Here is a 17,091-nt window from a genome sequence, read left to right on the forward strand (position 1 = left end):
AAGAAATTCGTGCACATCCAGACATGCCACTTGAGCTGATATTTATTGATGATGGAGAACGGGTCAATCAGTAAATGATAGTACATAACATACCTTTGTTGAAAAATATAATCATGTGAAGTCTTATTTGATTCGATTTAATTAGTATTATTAAAATTCAATCGTTATAATCTTTACAAATATATAATAAAAGATATTTAAGTTCAAAGATGTACATCAGTTAAGACTGGAGCTACATCCAACATGAGAACTGCAACATGAACTCCCGTTCACCACAGGACATGCTAAAATTTTCCAAGAGATTATGCAGTTTCCGTGCTATATATGATGATGGAGAAATTGTTCAAAACATAATGCAGTTTTCGTTGTATATATGGCTGGCAAGAATTGAAGTAATTCTTCAAGGTGTCCATCAAAAAGCTGTAAAAATCTTTAAATTAAAGCCTTCAGAATGAGATTATCACAGGTGAAAGAAGTTGCATAACAGTAAGCTCGCAAGACTAAATGAAGGAACCATTGATCAAAATGAGTGACATAACGAAACTAAACTCACATACTCGAACACTAGGAAGAGAGACAGAAGAAGACTGAATGGATTCCCAGACAATTACAGTACTAATGACTAGAGAGCACTACACTTTTTACAAGCACAAAAATTGGATTCACAGACAATGATATTCCATTTTCAAGCCAAGGAAATGCATTTATAGTACCACAAAATTTCTCTTATTTCACTAGTCATTGCTTAATCAGAGAAGGTAAGATTGCCGTAGCTTCACCATCGAGAGCAAGGACATTGTCTTTCTTCAAGCACCTAGTCGAAAATGTCACGCTGGCCAACCAAAAAAAAAAATTAATCAAAGAATCAAAATAAAGATAAATATCTCATAATATCAATTGGAAGCTTATTCAAGTAGTTTCGGTAAAATTCCCTACAGGTGGTTCTTCTTGAAAGCCCTTATGTTCATTGCCTGTACCTCAGCAACAACTTCATCTCCAACATAGACAGGTTGTCTGAATTGTAAGTTCTGTGAAACATAAACAGCACCAGGCTACAGGCACAAAATATAAAGTCAGGAACCTTAACCATCCAACCATATGCACAGTGATACTGCAAAATAAGTTCCAGATGTTAACATCATGCAAGATGTGCAAAGTGTGGCAGGACTCATGCGATCTGCAAAAAAAATTGTGCTCTTGGGGCTGATTTTCTCTCAGTCCATACACTACATGTACTCCTACTGTGATTAACCTGCTTCTTTGGGTTTGCAAGGTGATCTGGAGAAAATGGGCACTGAACAGATATACGAGTCCCTTTGAATATCTTGGAGTTCTCTATTACTTGAATACTACAGTTCAATATCAACCTCCAGTTGGAAGAAGTAATGTCTGGTTTAATTGGGACTTCTAACTCGCCCTCATAGGACGACGAGTTGTAGTTTGTAGTAGCAAGCATATCAAGCTGGAATCTTTTTCCACCCAAGAAGGTGCTCCAAACAAATGGAGGTTGCCAATCGAACACGATTTAAGGACAACAGAACGTGAAATATCAGATTAAATTCAAATAGAACTTTTGTGCCAAGACAATATGTTGTTGATGGAGCTTCCTTGACTAAAGCAATGAAGTTGGATTGTTATTTAGGTCTTCGACCGTCAAGGGCTAATTCAGGTTGCTTATATTGATCATATTGCTTCACTGCAACACACAAGGAGCAGTTGCCCTATAAAATGAAATGCTATAAACTCCCAGTCTCCTTCTAAGTAAAAAGTGCCCTCACCGAAATTGACCTTGCAGAACATTTGATGCCCACAATAGCTTCATTCTGCAGTGGTCCCATTAGCAGACTACAAACTAGCAAAGTAGAGGATTCAAACGGGTTGCCGGTGCATTTCCGAGCAACACTTGGAAAGTACAGCACATCTATTTGTTGAACATGTAGTTTTGCTGTTGAGCAGAGCTAGTTTGGTTGGGATTTAACAGCAACTCTGGAAAATGGTTTAGGCACTACTATTAAAATTTTCGCATACTTCATAGAGCAAGCACAAAGGGCAGATTTTGGTAAAGAGTAAATTGAAGCCACAAGAGTATAATTAATTCAAGTATTAGTGACTAGGTAATTCACTATTTAATAGTGTTTGTAGAAGTAATTAGAGACGGACTCACGGAAGCAATTTGCAAATCAACAAGCAAACAGTCATGGTAGCCAAAGATTTTGAGGAAATATGTAGGCCAAAAATCCCTCTTCATGTACCCCCACCAAAGAAGACACCCACAAGTAGAGCTAGAGCAGAAACCAATTAGTTTCTGTTGGACAATAATCATTAATTGCTCTTCATTTACACCAACTCCTCATTAATTGCCATGTTCTGTCCTTGGATCTAATATTATTTGATTCGTGCTCCCAAACTCAAAGTCACATAAACCCAAGAACACGATAAAGTCTAACACTCCAAGCCATTGGTTTGACATTTCTTACCAGACCTATCAAATGGGTTGGTCAGGTTGAGCTTAAGTCAGATGACATTTCAATTTTGGATCAAATCATGCTTGTTGAAGATCCAGAGCAATTGGATTTGGATTGATTCAATAGGTTAAAAGATTTTAGGTTACCCTTTCTATGTCCATTTTTACTTTTTTAGCACGATATATTTTATATCCAACCTTGTCTCAACATCGGTAGCAAATAACTACTCCTAAATACTAATAAACAGTCATTCATAGCTAGTTTTTTTTTTTCTGCTACATAAGGTATCATATTACTCTAGATGCAACATATGTGTCAATTACATGCCATATCAGGATTGAGGTAGAATATTCCAAGTTGTTCGGGTTTGGATAGTTTGTTATTCCAGCCACAAAATCCACCTTTCCCGAGACGAGTTACGAGTAAACCGATTATTGACGAGTCTTTTCCTATTGAAAAAAAAAAGTTTACAAGACTGGTTCAGATAACTCAACACAATATGCATAGCATATAATGTTTACCTAAAGTCACATCACACTTTTAACAAGTTTCTTTTTTTTTTTTCCTGAAGGAAACTTCAAGAAGTTTCACAACAATAATTACTGCCCAAGCAATAGTTCATACTATTCTTCTTTCAATATGTTCAAAACAATATTGAATAACTTCATACATAAAAGTGGAAGACCAAAATCCATTAACTAAGAACATGACCACATTAAAGATGAAAGGAAAGAATTTGGCAGTGACTCACAAAATGGGAGGATATAGAAGGAAACTTCAAGAAGTTTCACAACAATAATTACTGCCCAAGCAATAGTTCATACTATTCTTCTTTCAACATGTTCAAAACGATATTGAATAACCTCATACATAAAAGTGGAAGACCAAAATCCATCAACTAAGAACATGACCACATTAAAGATGAAAGGAAAGAATTTGGCATGACTCACAAAATGGGAGGATATAATCCGAGGAAACAAGGAAGCAACTAGCATCCCATGAACAAGTCGATCTTCAAATCCAGCATTTTGAGCACAATCAGTGTCCAAGTGCAAAGGATTCGTGTCAGAACTGACTCTGGAATATTCAACAACATCCTCAATTGTAAATGTTCTTCTCAGTTGTAAAATATCGCCTGCTCTCAATGTAGACTCTGCCTTAGAACATAACTTGTAGGAGGAAAGAAAGCTCGACGCAAGGCGGTTGGATAGCATCCCCATCATGCATCAATCTAACCAAATTCCTGAATAACACAATACAAAAGCTGACTCAAGTTAAGCATCTACTAAATCCAACTCTTAAAGTAAAAACTAGTTCATCAATTCGTCGATATGTAACACCCCGATACTATGGACACTCAAAACTCTAATTACATATATAAATAATCGAATAGTCTCTAGATAAAATATTTGGCAACATTTCCTTTGAAATAAACCATCCCAAAACCTTTAAGCTTGCTAACTTGTTTGCAAATAACGTCCAAGGGGTCTGTTCTTTTACCTTATTTTCAGTCCTCTAAGTTCATATATCTAATGAATCCTCACAAGTTCATATAAGTTTATGTAAGCAGGAATAAGGTTTGACACTCACAAATAAGTTCCGCTACAGTGAAAATAGTTTAAATGAGATCTAATAGATTCACATAAGTTCGGGATAAGACAATAAGTTGAAAAGAATGGACCCAAAATAAAATATCATAATCCAAGGCGTCACATCCGCACTTCAGGAAGTAAATGCAAGGCTAAGCTTCTAATTCTAAGGGGAGTTTCTAGGTGACAACTGAAAATCAGCTCAAAAACATACCAAATTTAAGTAGTAAGCACACATATAGAATGTGATGTTTTAATAGCATAAAAGCTTCTTTTAAAATCTGGGCAGCATGTATAATAAGAAAAGAATCATGTTTATACTTCACAAAACACTAAGTTCAAGCATTCAGATGATGGGAAGTCTCTTACTCTTGGGTTTGATCTGCTTCTCGTAAGTTTATCCATTAGTCATGAAAATAGGATAGAGAATTAGTTTCAGTTTAAGACTTAGGCTAAGACAAAAAGATGGAAGAATGTCTAAGTTTACTTTTCAAACTCCATTTTTAGACCCTCAAAATTAAACTAAGTAAAGCTGTTAGTAACTTAAACCTTTGAAATCACTAACTTTAAACGAGCTCCTAATAAACTAGCTCCTAATAGCTCAAAGTTGATGAATAAGTCGTGAATATATTATACTTCAAACTAGCAATTAAAGAACATCAATGCATATGCTTAAATACTTTAAAATATATTACAAAATATATACAATTCAATAGAAATAATCTCAAGTGAGTGCTTGAAAGCATAATCAAGATATTCATATAAGTTATTAAAATTCTGAATTTCCTTTATATAGCAATTAGAAATCTGATTAATAATTCATACATTCAGATTACATCAAAACAATCAAAATTATATAATATTCCAAAAAGAATAAAAGGTTCAAGAAACTGAACTTGGGTGGTTGTCAGATTCCGGCAAGGGTAGTGCTCTGTGTCGTCGGCGACGTGGGAGGGGAAGGGTGGGGCCTGGGGGTTCGTCAACAATTGGCGATGGGTAGGAAGGATGATAAGTAAGGTTTGAGAATGCGGGAAAAAGGGGGGCAGCTGGTTTGTAATACTTTGTCGTAGCCTTGTAAGTCATAACTCACAAGTCATAAGTCATAAGTCATAAGTTATAAGTTATAGCTAGGGGTGTTCATAGGCAGGACTACGGACAACCCACTGATATTGGCCCTCCCGACCTGCTATAACAGCGGGCTTGGATAACCAATTTTAATGAAGTATAAAGAATTCATATATGGTTGGGTCCTATTCTATCAATCAAGGTTCCTGTTGTACTTGTACCTCACAAAATTAATTTTTTAATTAAAAAAAATGAAGTTCAATAATTATTAAATCTATACAAATATATTAAAAGGCGTTCCTAACAAAGGAACGTTGAAATGTGAGAGTTTAACTACTAATCTACTACAATTTCAATGCTTAAATTTTCAAAGTAAAATATAATAAAGTCTTATAATTATATATAATAAAGACATAAACAAGTTTTTTGATCTCTAACACTTTTATTAAATAATAACATTCTCTTACTCTAATTCCATTAAAATTGTTATTTTTATTCCTAATTCCTTAAAACAACTTATTATGCATAATCAACTTGTTACTGATAAGCTTAATTTTGGTGCAATGCATGTGGTTCCTCTTGAAAAGCCATTATCCACGTCAAAAATGTTGATGAATTTAATGGTTTACCACTAGTACTTGAACCACTCACATGCATATCATTTTCTTGAGTTTGAAGGGATTCATGAGGAGGAGACACACTAGGCTCACTAGCATTAGGAGAAGGAGTTTCACTATCTACCGGAGAAGTAGATGAAGTTTCTTGAGATTTCATTTTCTTGAACATAAATTGTCGAAGATCGGGTTGTTGTTTCCCATTTGACCTTTTTGACAGGTATCATTTCCTATATCGAATACAAAAATAAACTAATCACTAAATAGTCCATATAAACCAAATTAATAACCAACCATCTATCCATCTTATAAACCAATTAATTCAAACTAATTCATAAACACATTAAAGTTGATTCAATTGGCCAATTCCTATATACTAGTATTAGTTTCTATGATATTACAATTCAAAACAAGCAAAACAGATCTAATTCATAAATTAGAAGAAAAATCAACATATTGAACAACATAGAAAAAATATAGACTTCCATATAATTGCACTAAGGTTGCTCTTGTTAAACAATTAGGCAACTAGTCAACTTCTTCACAACAATTAGGCACACAAACTGATCCAATTTGGTAATTGATACATTCATGATTCAGCAATAATAGCACATCACAGTATCACACAAAGTTGAAAGTTAAATTGTTCAAAAATCATGAGTACAATCACTCAATCACAACAAAGATAATCCAATAACATATTTTCCCTCAAAAGAACAAGTTAACTAACCGCAATCCGGCAGGCGGCAGTTCCGGGCTTCCGAGTTCCGGCGTTTCCAAGCAGCGCGTACTCGGCGAGCGGGCGACTGGGCGAGTGTCGGACAGTCGGAGTATGGGGCTGGCGAGTGCGGCACCTCAGCAGACCTGTCGGCAACGGCGACCTTTCTTTTGCGGTAGAATTCCGGTAAGCGGCGCCGAGGCGGCAGTCGCGACAGATCTAGTCTGAGGAGTGAGGACTGATAATTGGGAGGATAGAGAAAGTGATAAAATGAGTCTTTTCTCATATTTTGGGTCAGTTTGTTTTATTTTTGTATATGCAGCCTAAGAACACTCCAAATGGTGATCAAATCCATCACCAAAATCAGAAAATTTGGGTTGAACAAAAAAAACATGCATCCCATTGGTGACATAAAACCATCATCAAATGATAAAACATGTCATTGTTCACATGGTGAACAAACTCATCACCTCACGACTGCTGCCACGTGGCTTTGTTACACACAGCCAGCCAGTGGCAAGCTGTCATGTGGCTGCTGCTGTGTAATTTTGGGAAATTTTGAGGAAATTTCCACGGAATTTCCCAGAAAATCTCTTTAAAAAAAAAAAAAAACCAAAATTCATATTTTTTTCCCCTCTATAAAATGATACCCATATTGATATATTTCAGAACAAAAAAAAACACTTCTCCTCCTCACCTTTCTCGTTTTAAAAATATTTATACATCTTTTTCTCTATAATTTATACTAATAACCCAATAATGATAATTAATTTTTGATACTTAATTATTATAATTTTAAGTAATCATAAGATGATTCATTTTTATTTTTAATATGTAAATTATATTATTAATTGAAGTAGGAAAGAGAAATAGGAGAGAGAAAGTTGAGGTGGGGTAGTGAAAAGTAGAAGAGATATAGTGGAGTTTGATGATTTTTTTGTTCATGAGTGGGGTGGAGGTGATACATTTGTTCATGAAATGATCAAAACATGAGTAAGTAGGGAAATTTGGTGATCAAACCCATCACCATTGGGAATGCTATAATAGGTGATATAATCCATCACCAAAATCAAAAATTTTGGGTTGAACAAAAAAAACATGCATCCCATTGGTGATACAAAACCTATCACCAAATGACAAATCATGTCATTGCTCACCATATGAAAAAACTCATCACCATGTGAACCGTATAAATTGAAGACAAAAGGAGCATTGTCACACACAACTAGCCAGTGGCAAGCTGCCACGTGGCTGCTGCTGTGTTTTTTTGGGAAATTTCGTGGAAATTTCCACGGAATTTCCCAGAAAATTCCTATTTAAAAAAAAAACCATAATTCATATTTTTTTTATCCTCTATAAAATGATACCCATATTGATATATTTCAGAACAAAAAAAAAACACTTCTCCTCCTCACCTTTCTCTCTCTAAAAATATTTATACATCATTTTTCTCTATAATTTTTTACCTTCTCCTCCTCACCTAAAAAGAGGAAAAAAAAACTCATATTTTCTAATATTATATTTTTGTAATTAATTATTATTTTACTAATAACCCAATGATGATAATTAATTTTTGGTAATTAATTGTTATCATTTTAAGTAATCATAAGATGATTTATTTTTATTTTTAATATGTAAATTATATTATTAATTGAAGTAGGAAAGAGAAATAGGAGAGAGAAAGTTGACGTGGGGTAGTGAAAAGTAGGAGAGATAAAATGGAGTTTGATGGGTTTTTTGTTCATGAGTGGAGTGGAGTGGAGGTGATATATTTGATCATGAAATGATCAAAACATGAGTAAGTAGGAAAATTTGGTGATCAAACCCATCACCATTGGGAATGCTCTAAGAACTGTATATAAGAGTTAAAAATGGAAATAAGTTCCATTAATTGATCATTATTACATCGGTTGATGTAAAAAAAATTCATAAATTCACAACTTATTTCCATTTTAGGTAGTGTATTTATGTCGCATATGCAACCCTAAGAACTGCATATAGCATAACTTTTTTATTTTTTGATTAAAAAATTATTTGAATTCTGATAAAGTTAACTAAAGAAAAAAAAAACTAAAGCTAAAAAACAAAAATAATAAATGATTTGCAGTTCTGCTTTTTCCTTTTGGCAAATGGGTTGATACTGACCAGTTTTCAAGACTCTAACTCACGCGAAACAGTAACTTTTAAAAGAAAAAAATTCCTTTTTCTTTTTGCTTTGGGGATATTGCATTACCCCCACGACCCCTCTAAATATGCCACTGCCATGAAAGAATGTTATTTCAAGACAGATCATCCTACTATTATTCTTGTAAATTCTAATTATTTCATTCTTCATTCAAAGCTTTATAAGAAAATCCATTGATGGAGTCATTTACAAGGATGCTCACTGATAACCAGTTTTTCTTTGATCAAGTGAGTACTTTGGAATTCCCTAATTGCAATGAAAATCAAATTGAGGAGAATCAATTAGATGATTCTCAATTAGTGTCTATAGTTTCTAATTATATTGATGTGGAGGATCTATACTATTATCTAAAGTAAAATCTTAAATCCTACGTGGCGAGCTCATGTTCACCAAGCAATTCTAGAGTTTTACAGAATAAAGACTCTCAAATCCGGTGTCCATGTGGCATGTCACTATATTGTGGCCGAAAATCATTTGTAAAATGCTAAAAAAAATCGTGAGTTATGTTTTTTTTATTAGGAAATTAAGTCAACCCAAGGGCTAACCCCTACAAGGCTCCTAGCCTGTAGGAAATACCAACACATTGGCTGAAAGGCATGCATAGCATGCTAATAAAATACCCTAGTATAATGGGGGGGTAAGGATCAAACCCCTGACCTCAAGGGCCAAGGGGGAGCGCTCTACCAACTTGAGCTAACTCCTATCCTTAATCGTGAATTATGTTGATTGAGCATTTAAATTAGGCAATTAATATCATGATCTCATATGATATTTATAGAAATCAAGCATATCCCCTAAATGATTCGAAATTCAATCAATTAGAATCTTTAATCATGTACAAGTTGATCACCTAAATCAAAATCAATCATAAATTGAATTACGTATTTTTAGGGATTGATACAATCAAGCTTTAATATGGAAATTATCAATTAATGATATTTGTTTACAATTACGTAATCAATCTATGACAATAATCACGTGATTGATATCATATAAATATCAAACTTTGCATAAATTAGGGAAGTAATTCAAGCAAGTTTTCAATTTCAAAATCGAAAAGACCGGTGAATATTAAGTATAAATACACGTTTTATGTAGTGTTATCATCCACCAAATTCATCATATTTTTTCCTCCATACATTCATTTCATCACCTTGCAATTTGCCCTATTAGACTGAATGTTTTCCTTTGCAAGTTGCATTAGCTAGATAGAGAAATTATCATGGCAAAACACAAAGTAATCATATCATCTATATATTACTATAAAGCAATAAGGTTATGCTTAGGTGTCATAAGCAAGTTAATTTGCTGACTTGATAACCTTTTGTTAAACAATTCCTTTGTCTCTCTCCATTACAAAACACTAGGGGAAAAAAGCAGAAGGGCTGCGCAAGAAGGGTTGCGCTTTTGATAAAAGCGCAGCCCTATTGTTGAAGGGCTGCGCTTTTAAAAAGGCGCAGCCCTACACTTTGAGAAGGGTTGCGCTTTTTAGAAAGGTGCAGCCCTACTGTAACACCCCGATAATTCTCTCTTTCTAGAAAATACTTTTATAATAACCTTAGAGAATTACCCAGGCATTATCGCCCGTGTGATAACGTTTCGGCTTACTCAGAATTTTGCAGCGGAAAACAACTTATTAAAAACAACTTTATTAAAACTTATGAAACCAATAACAATGTCAGAAACTAAACACACCAACTTAAACTATTGTCTGAAAACATAAACCCCTAGGAAAACAACTTTAATGAAACTAATAACACAAGAGCCTCCCTATTCCAGATTCCCCAATGATATGCATCTTCGAACCTGTAATGTCAATGCCGTCTCAACTCTGCTCCCCCGAAAGATGACCACAGGATCAATAGGCAAAGCCATGATCACAAACACAGACAAGCACGTAATCAGCAAAGCTGAGTACTACATATCAGACATACATAACCCTAAACAGTACTATAAAAATATAACTTGCAGGAATAGATAATAATAAAACATATAATAATCTGCAGACGACTCTTACTGAACTAGACTCTAAACTTTATCTATTCTTTAAATGGAATAGTTATGGGACGAGTTGTCTATACTGAAAATAGGAAATATGGGAGCTACCACATATTCCAAAATTGACCTGCGATATCGAGGAACCTTTAACTAATGAGGAAAGGTGATCAATCCAATCCTAGGAAAGCCATGGGCTACCACCATGTACTCCAACCCTTAGTGTCCAACTCTAGACGTGCACCAGTCTAAAGTCTATAACCTATTCTCGTTTCACTTTACGTTGCATACATTTTAATACTTGTGTTGACACCAACCAAGCAAATAACACATAACTACTAATCACATAATCATCACAGAAATCCTTTTTATCTTAGAATTAACAAGTGTTCACAACTTATCAATCAAGACTCCTTTAACTCTTTTTATACTTTACTAACTTGTTGGAACTAGCCAACAGTAAACTTTACCTTTATATAGGTATAACTTGTACTTACCAAATAAGATCCACGGTTCTTATAAGATAAATAAATAATACTCAAGAATCCATGTAACACATGATTCAATCTTACTTACATTAATTCACTCACGAATTAATACATAAACTGGACTTATCTGCTTGCATCAAACTTCCATACAAACATTCATACTCATAAATACTTCTAGTTTACATGTAGCACACAGGCAAATAACATGTAAAACAATTCCAGTAAATCATATATATGAACAACAGAGTCCTATACATGATACTAATAAATAAAACATCCTTAAGCATGTTTCTAAATCATATAGCACGTAGACAATGTACGTACCTTGTATAAACGAATCTGTAGGCCACTTTTACGCTCTAAAAGTCTCCTACTACGAAATCTCCGCCTAGAAAATAAAGTAATGAAATAAATATCTCATACTAAAAATTTACAGCAACTTTAAAAACGATCCAAACCCCTTAAACGTGTTTTAAAATCGTTTTTACGTATCAAACTTTCGTTATTTTTAATCCCTAGTATAGTACAACTATTCTAGTGATTAAAAATCATTTAAAACCCTTAAAATACATATTTTCTGAAATTACAGCACTTATAAAATTTTATAAATCTTCTGAAAATATATTTAATACATATAAAATTATATGCTAACCAAATCTCATGATTTATATTTTATAAATATAGTTTCTAGTGATTAAAAACCCTAAAAACTATAACTTTCATAATAAAAATTGAAAATAACTTAATATAATAAATCTGAAATTTATTATATTTATATATACGGTTTTTTCACCAAATACCCCCAACAAATTAAAAAATTCACCATATACCCTCAATGTTTCAGAATTGCACCGTATACCCTTGAGATTTCGAAAACGTGCACCAGATACCCTTTTCCTAACTCCCGTTAAGTCACAGTTAGCTTTATTTACGATTTTGCCATCATTAAACCCTAATCCTAATCTAACCTAACCCTAAACCTAATCCAACCCTAATCCTTACTCTAATCCTTCCCTTAAACCCATACCCTAACCCTAACCCTAACTCTCTGGCAGCCCCACCCCTCCTTCCACCCACCCCAGCCCTACCCTTCCCCTCCCCCACCGCGACCTCCCCAACCGCCGGCCTTCCCAGCCCCTACCCTTCCCCCTCCCCACCGCCGGCCTCCCCCACTCCCTATCCCGTCACCGCCGGCTCCCCACCCCCTGCTGCCGTTTGCCGACCACCCTCACCTTCCCTTTCGAACACCAAACCCCCACCCTTCTTCTTCGAACAGCGACCACCCCTCACCCTCCCTTTCGAACACCAAACCCCTCACCCTCCCTTTAGATTTTAGGGTTAGGAGTTAATTGTGGCAAAATGGTAAATAAAGTTAACGGGGAGTTAACGGTAGTTAAAAAAGGGTATTTGGTGCACAAAAATGAAAATTCAGGGGTATATGGTAAATTGTTGAAACATTGAGGGTATATTGTGAATTTCTTGATTTGTCGGGGGTATTTGATGAAATAACCGTTATATATATGATAGCCGAAATATATATTGCATATAAAACAATAATTTAAATCATAAACATGCTAATAAATAATAAAATAATATAAACTAATACTTTAATGGAATCTTAGAGAAGAAGAAAAGAAAAACAACCACAACAATGGAGGAAGGAAGGGCGCCGGGCAGCAGTGACAGCAAAAAGGGGCCGGCGGCAGCACTAACTTGGTTCTTGAAAAGATTTGTGACGTTTCTTGTTGAACAAGAAACATTACTTAGCGAAGAAGAAACAAACTTTTGAGAAGAAACGAAGAGCAACGCACAAAGAGGAGAGAGAAAGTGAAAGTCGAGTGGAAGGGGAAGAATGACGTGAAAGGAGGAGAGAGAAATAAAGTGTGTAGGGTAAAATTTGGGTTTTTAGGATATTTAAATAGAGGCTTTTCCTTTTGGGCTTAGGAAAAGAGATTTTAATAAATAAAACTTTGATGACTAATAAGATGGGCTCATTAGGACTTTAGTCATCAAATAATCCTTTCCCTTTTTATCACTTTTGGGCTTTCGATTCCATTAACCTTTCTTTTCAAATACGCTTTTAATAATTAAAACTCTTATTAAAACATGCTTGATTAAAACATAACAAATTTTATTAAGCTATGAAAAATATTTTTAGTTGACTTTTAAAATAGTCAACCCTTTTTAAAAGTCAAATCATTTTCCAAACTCATTTGGATTTAAATATAACTTCATAAATACTTTAATATATTTATGAAAATTCTTTAAAATTGTGGGGGATTACACCTACACTTTGGGAAGGGATGCGCCTTTTAAAAAAGCGCAGCCCTACTAAGTGAAGGGATGCACTTTTTTTAAAAGCGCAGCCCTTCTGGCTTGGTAGGGCTGCGCTTTTTTTAACTAGCGCAACCCTACTTTGATTTTTTTTTTGAGTGAGTTTTAGTGCGCGCATGTACAATATCCTTCCCACTTTCCCTCTTTCTTTCACTTAGAGTAATTACGAGCGAAAAACCGAGTGCACCACCACCACCTTGCGAGCCCTAATTTGACACACCACCACCACCCACATTGCTCCACCGCTTTGCACGACCACCACCACCACCAATACTACCACATTAGCGAGTTTTTTCGAGTGCACCACTACCACCACCACCACATTGCGCGACGGAATTCGAGTGCACCACCACTGCACCACTGCCGCCCACTTCTCTTCTCTTCTCTTCTCTTCTCGAGTACAGTGGGTTTGCGCGACCTAACTCGACTGGTCCGCCACCACTGCACCACTTCTCTTCTCTTCTCTTCTCTTCTCCACCATCACCACTACCCTTCTCTTCTCTTCTCATTTCTTCTCCACCATTTGAGTGGTTAATTAGGTATGAATTAATTTTGTTTTTAAGTTACTTTTGTTTTTCTTAATTGAATTAAATGATTAATGTGCAATGTGGGTTTTGTCAATTGTAGGAAGAAGAGGCTAAGGAAGGCAAATAAAGTCCAAGTAGCTCTTTTCTCTTCATTGCTCGTCGTTGGTGTTAAGAGGTAACAATAGATAGTTTAACATGTAGACAAAGTTGATAATTTATTGATGTATATATGTATTTTTTATAATGTTATATAATTATTGATATGAGATTGTATGAAAACGCAATGTGATTTAGCTATATATGAAAATCTACAAGTTGTTTGAATCATCATCATATATGCCTAGATACCCGTTCAAGACTTACTCATTAGGAGTAAGTCTTGAATAGTCCCCGGTTTGGGACTGTTCTTGGACGTTTGATCTCACTTAGGTGGTGAATGTGTGTCTTCTTTTCAATTCTGAGGAAAATCTTGGCTTATCGTTTCTCTACATTGTTCTCTGGTACATATGTAGATAAGCAATTATCTACATTGTGTACTTGGAGAACTGTAGGGAAATGCTGTCGATTTTCCTTAGAATTGAAAAGTTGGCATATATTCACTAGTGAGATTAGACGTCCAAGGATGGGTTAGGTTGGAGTGATAAGGACCTTGATTGCATGCATACAATTGAACATGACTATCTTAGCTTGTTGTATACGTGTGTGATTTGAATATGTGAGTGTATGTTACTTTAATAATGATTGATGCATTATAATGAATGTTGTGTTTAATTATTAGAGGTGGTCTTCTTGAATGAGATGGATCGTACTTGGATGTATGGTAGTCGTGAATCGATTGAGTTTGTGAATGGGGTCTCGGAATTCTGTAGAAGTGCATTAGAATATCAAACATCCTCTGGAGCAGTCGACTTTTATTGTCCTTGTTTGGATTGTAGAAATGTGAGCAAGGTTAGTAGTATACATGTGGTTAGGGAGCATGTCTTTCGCCGTGGGTTTAGGCCTCAATACCACGTATGGTTTGGCATGGTGAGCATGGGAGGTATATGGGAAGCTGTGGAGTAAAGAATGATGTATGTGAAGAAAAAAAGAAGGATGATGATGAGTTAGGGGATGAGAATTTGGAGATGATGATAGGGATCGGGTAGACGAGATGATACACGAGGTTGAAGATCAGTCGTGTAGACGACCTCGTATTTTTGAGTCTATGTCTTAGGCTGCTGAAAAGCCGTTGTATCCAGGTTGTACAAAGTACACCAAACTTTCCGCGGTGGTAACACTGTTCAACATTAAGTCGAACGCTGGTTGGACGGACTCTAGTTTCACATCGTTGTTGGAAGTTTTAGCTGAGATGCTCCCTGATGGAAATGAACTGCCAAAGTCGTACTATTATGCGAAGAAGCTGATGTGTCCTTTGGGTTTAGAGTACGAGCGGATACATGCTTGTCCTAACGATTGTGTGCTTTATCGTAATGAGTATGAGCATTTACATGAGTGTCCACGTTGTGGATTGTCGAGGTACAAGCGTGAAGGAGCTGGAGGTAGTGAAGGACCACCAGCCAAGGTGTTGTGGTATCTACCCATAATACCTAGATTTAAGCGCATGTTCTCAATTAAAGGAGATGCGAAGAATTTGAGGTGGCATGCAGATCGTAGGAAGAAAGACGGTCTGCTCAAGCATCCGGCTGATTCGCCTGAGTGGAAAACTATCGACAGGGTGCATAAGTCATTTGGTAATGAGGATAGGAATCTGAGGCTTGGATTATGTACGGATGGCATGAACCCTTTTGGCAATCTCAGCTCGCAGCATAGTACATGGCCAGTAGTTTTAGTGGTTTACAACTTGCCTCCTTGGTTGTGCATGAAACGCAAGTACATGATGTTGTCGCTTCTTATATCGGGGCCCAAACAACCTGGAAATGACATAGATGTATATCTTCAGCCGCTTGTTGAAGATTTACAGAAGATGTGGAACGAAGGAGTGTTAGTATTTGATGCGTATGCTAATGAGATGTTCACTCTGCGTGCCATGCTTTTTTGTACTATGAACGATTATCCAGCTTATGGGAACTTATCTGGGTATAAGACTAAAGGAAAACAACCTTGCCCGATTTGTTTAGATGACATGAAATCTACACACCTTAAGGGCTGCAAACATGTGTATATGCGCACACGAAGGCTCCTCAGCCGCGACCATCCCTATCGGTTTAAGAAGAAGGCATTCGATGGGACGGTTGAAGAAGAAGTTGCTCATAGACCATTAACTGGTACTGAAGTTTATAATCAGGTGAAGGGCATTGAAACAGTCTTTGGTAAACCTGCTAGTGAGGTTGATGGACCTACAGGATTATGGAAAAAACAGTCCATTTTTTGGAAACTCCCATATTGGAAAGATCTAAAGGTCAGACATTGTTTGGATGTCATGCACATAGAGAAGAATGTTTGTGAAGCTATTATCGCGACACTTATGAATATTCCGGGCAAGACAAAAGATGTTAAGGCGTCACGACTTTACTTGGAAAAAGAGGGGATTCGACCAGAGTTGTGGGCTCAGAAAAGGGACGGAAGGAAGAAGAAAAGAGGGGAGGAAAGGGTTGATGATGAAACTCAGAAAAGTAAAAAGGTGGAGGATTCGGAGAAGAATTATTTGCCACCAGCTTGCTACACGATGTCGCGTGCAGAGAAACGGATTTTTTGCGAGTCATTAGTATGGCATTAAGGTCCCTACTGGCTACTCATCGAATATGAAGCGCTTTGTTACCTTAAATGGTGAGTTGAAGTTATCGAGTATGAAATCGCACGATTGTCATGTCATGATGCAAGTATTCTTACCGATTGCAATTCGTGGGATACTTCCAAAGCATGTGAGGCACACCATTACAGAATGTGTTCATTTTTTCATTCAATCTGCAGCAAAGTCCTAGACCCGTCGACCCTCGATTCCTTGCAGCCAAGAGTATTGAAACTCTATGCAAATTTGAGATGTATTTCCCCCCCGCATTCTTTGACATTATGGTCCATCTCATTGTCCATCTAGTTCGAGAAATTAAGCTGTGTGGTCCAGTGTTTTTGAGGTGGTGCTATCCTTTTGAGAGATATATGGGAACTTTGAAG

The 17,091-nt window shown here is 36.0% G+C and overlaps 1 protein-coding gene across 2 annotated transcripts; it reads right to left on the bottom strand.

The window, feature by feature from the left end:
• Window positions 1-406: 406 nt before the first annotated feature.
• On the bottom strand, window positions 407-6,751 carry LOC104901314 (3-hydroxyacyl-[acyl-carrier-protein] dehydratase FERN, mitochondrial). Of its 2 annotated transcripts, XM_010688877.4 has the most exons (5): window positions 6,464-6,751; window positions 5,771-5,963; window positions 3,416-3,708; window positions 937-1,052; window positions 407-832 (listed from the first exon to the last, which is right to left on the bottom strand). In XM_010688877.4, the coding sequence occupies exons 3-5, from the start codon at window positions 3,686-3,688 to the stop codon at window positions 739-741; spliced, it is 483 nt and encodes a 160-aa protein (XP_010687179.1). In that variant the 5' UTR covers window positions 3,689-3,708; window positions 5,771-5,963; window positions 6,464-6,751; the 3' UTR covers window positions 407-738. The 2 variants fall into 2 exon arrangements, with proteins under 2 accessions (XP_010687179.1, XP_010687178.1); XM_010688876.3 differs by lacking the exon at window positions 5,771-5,963.
• Window positions 6,752-17,091: the final 10,340 nt, after the last annotated feature.

Source organism: Beta vulgaris, chromosome 8 (assembly GCF_026745355.1).
Source record: "Beta vulgaris subsp. vulgaris cultivar EL10 chromosome 8, EL10.2, whole genome shotgun sequence".
Taxonomy (NCBI): Eukaryota; Viridiplantae; Streptophyta; class Magnoliopsida; order Caryophyllales; family Amaranthaceae; genus Beta; species Beta vulgaris.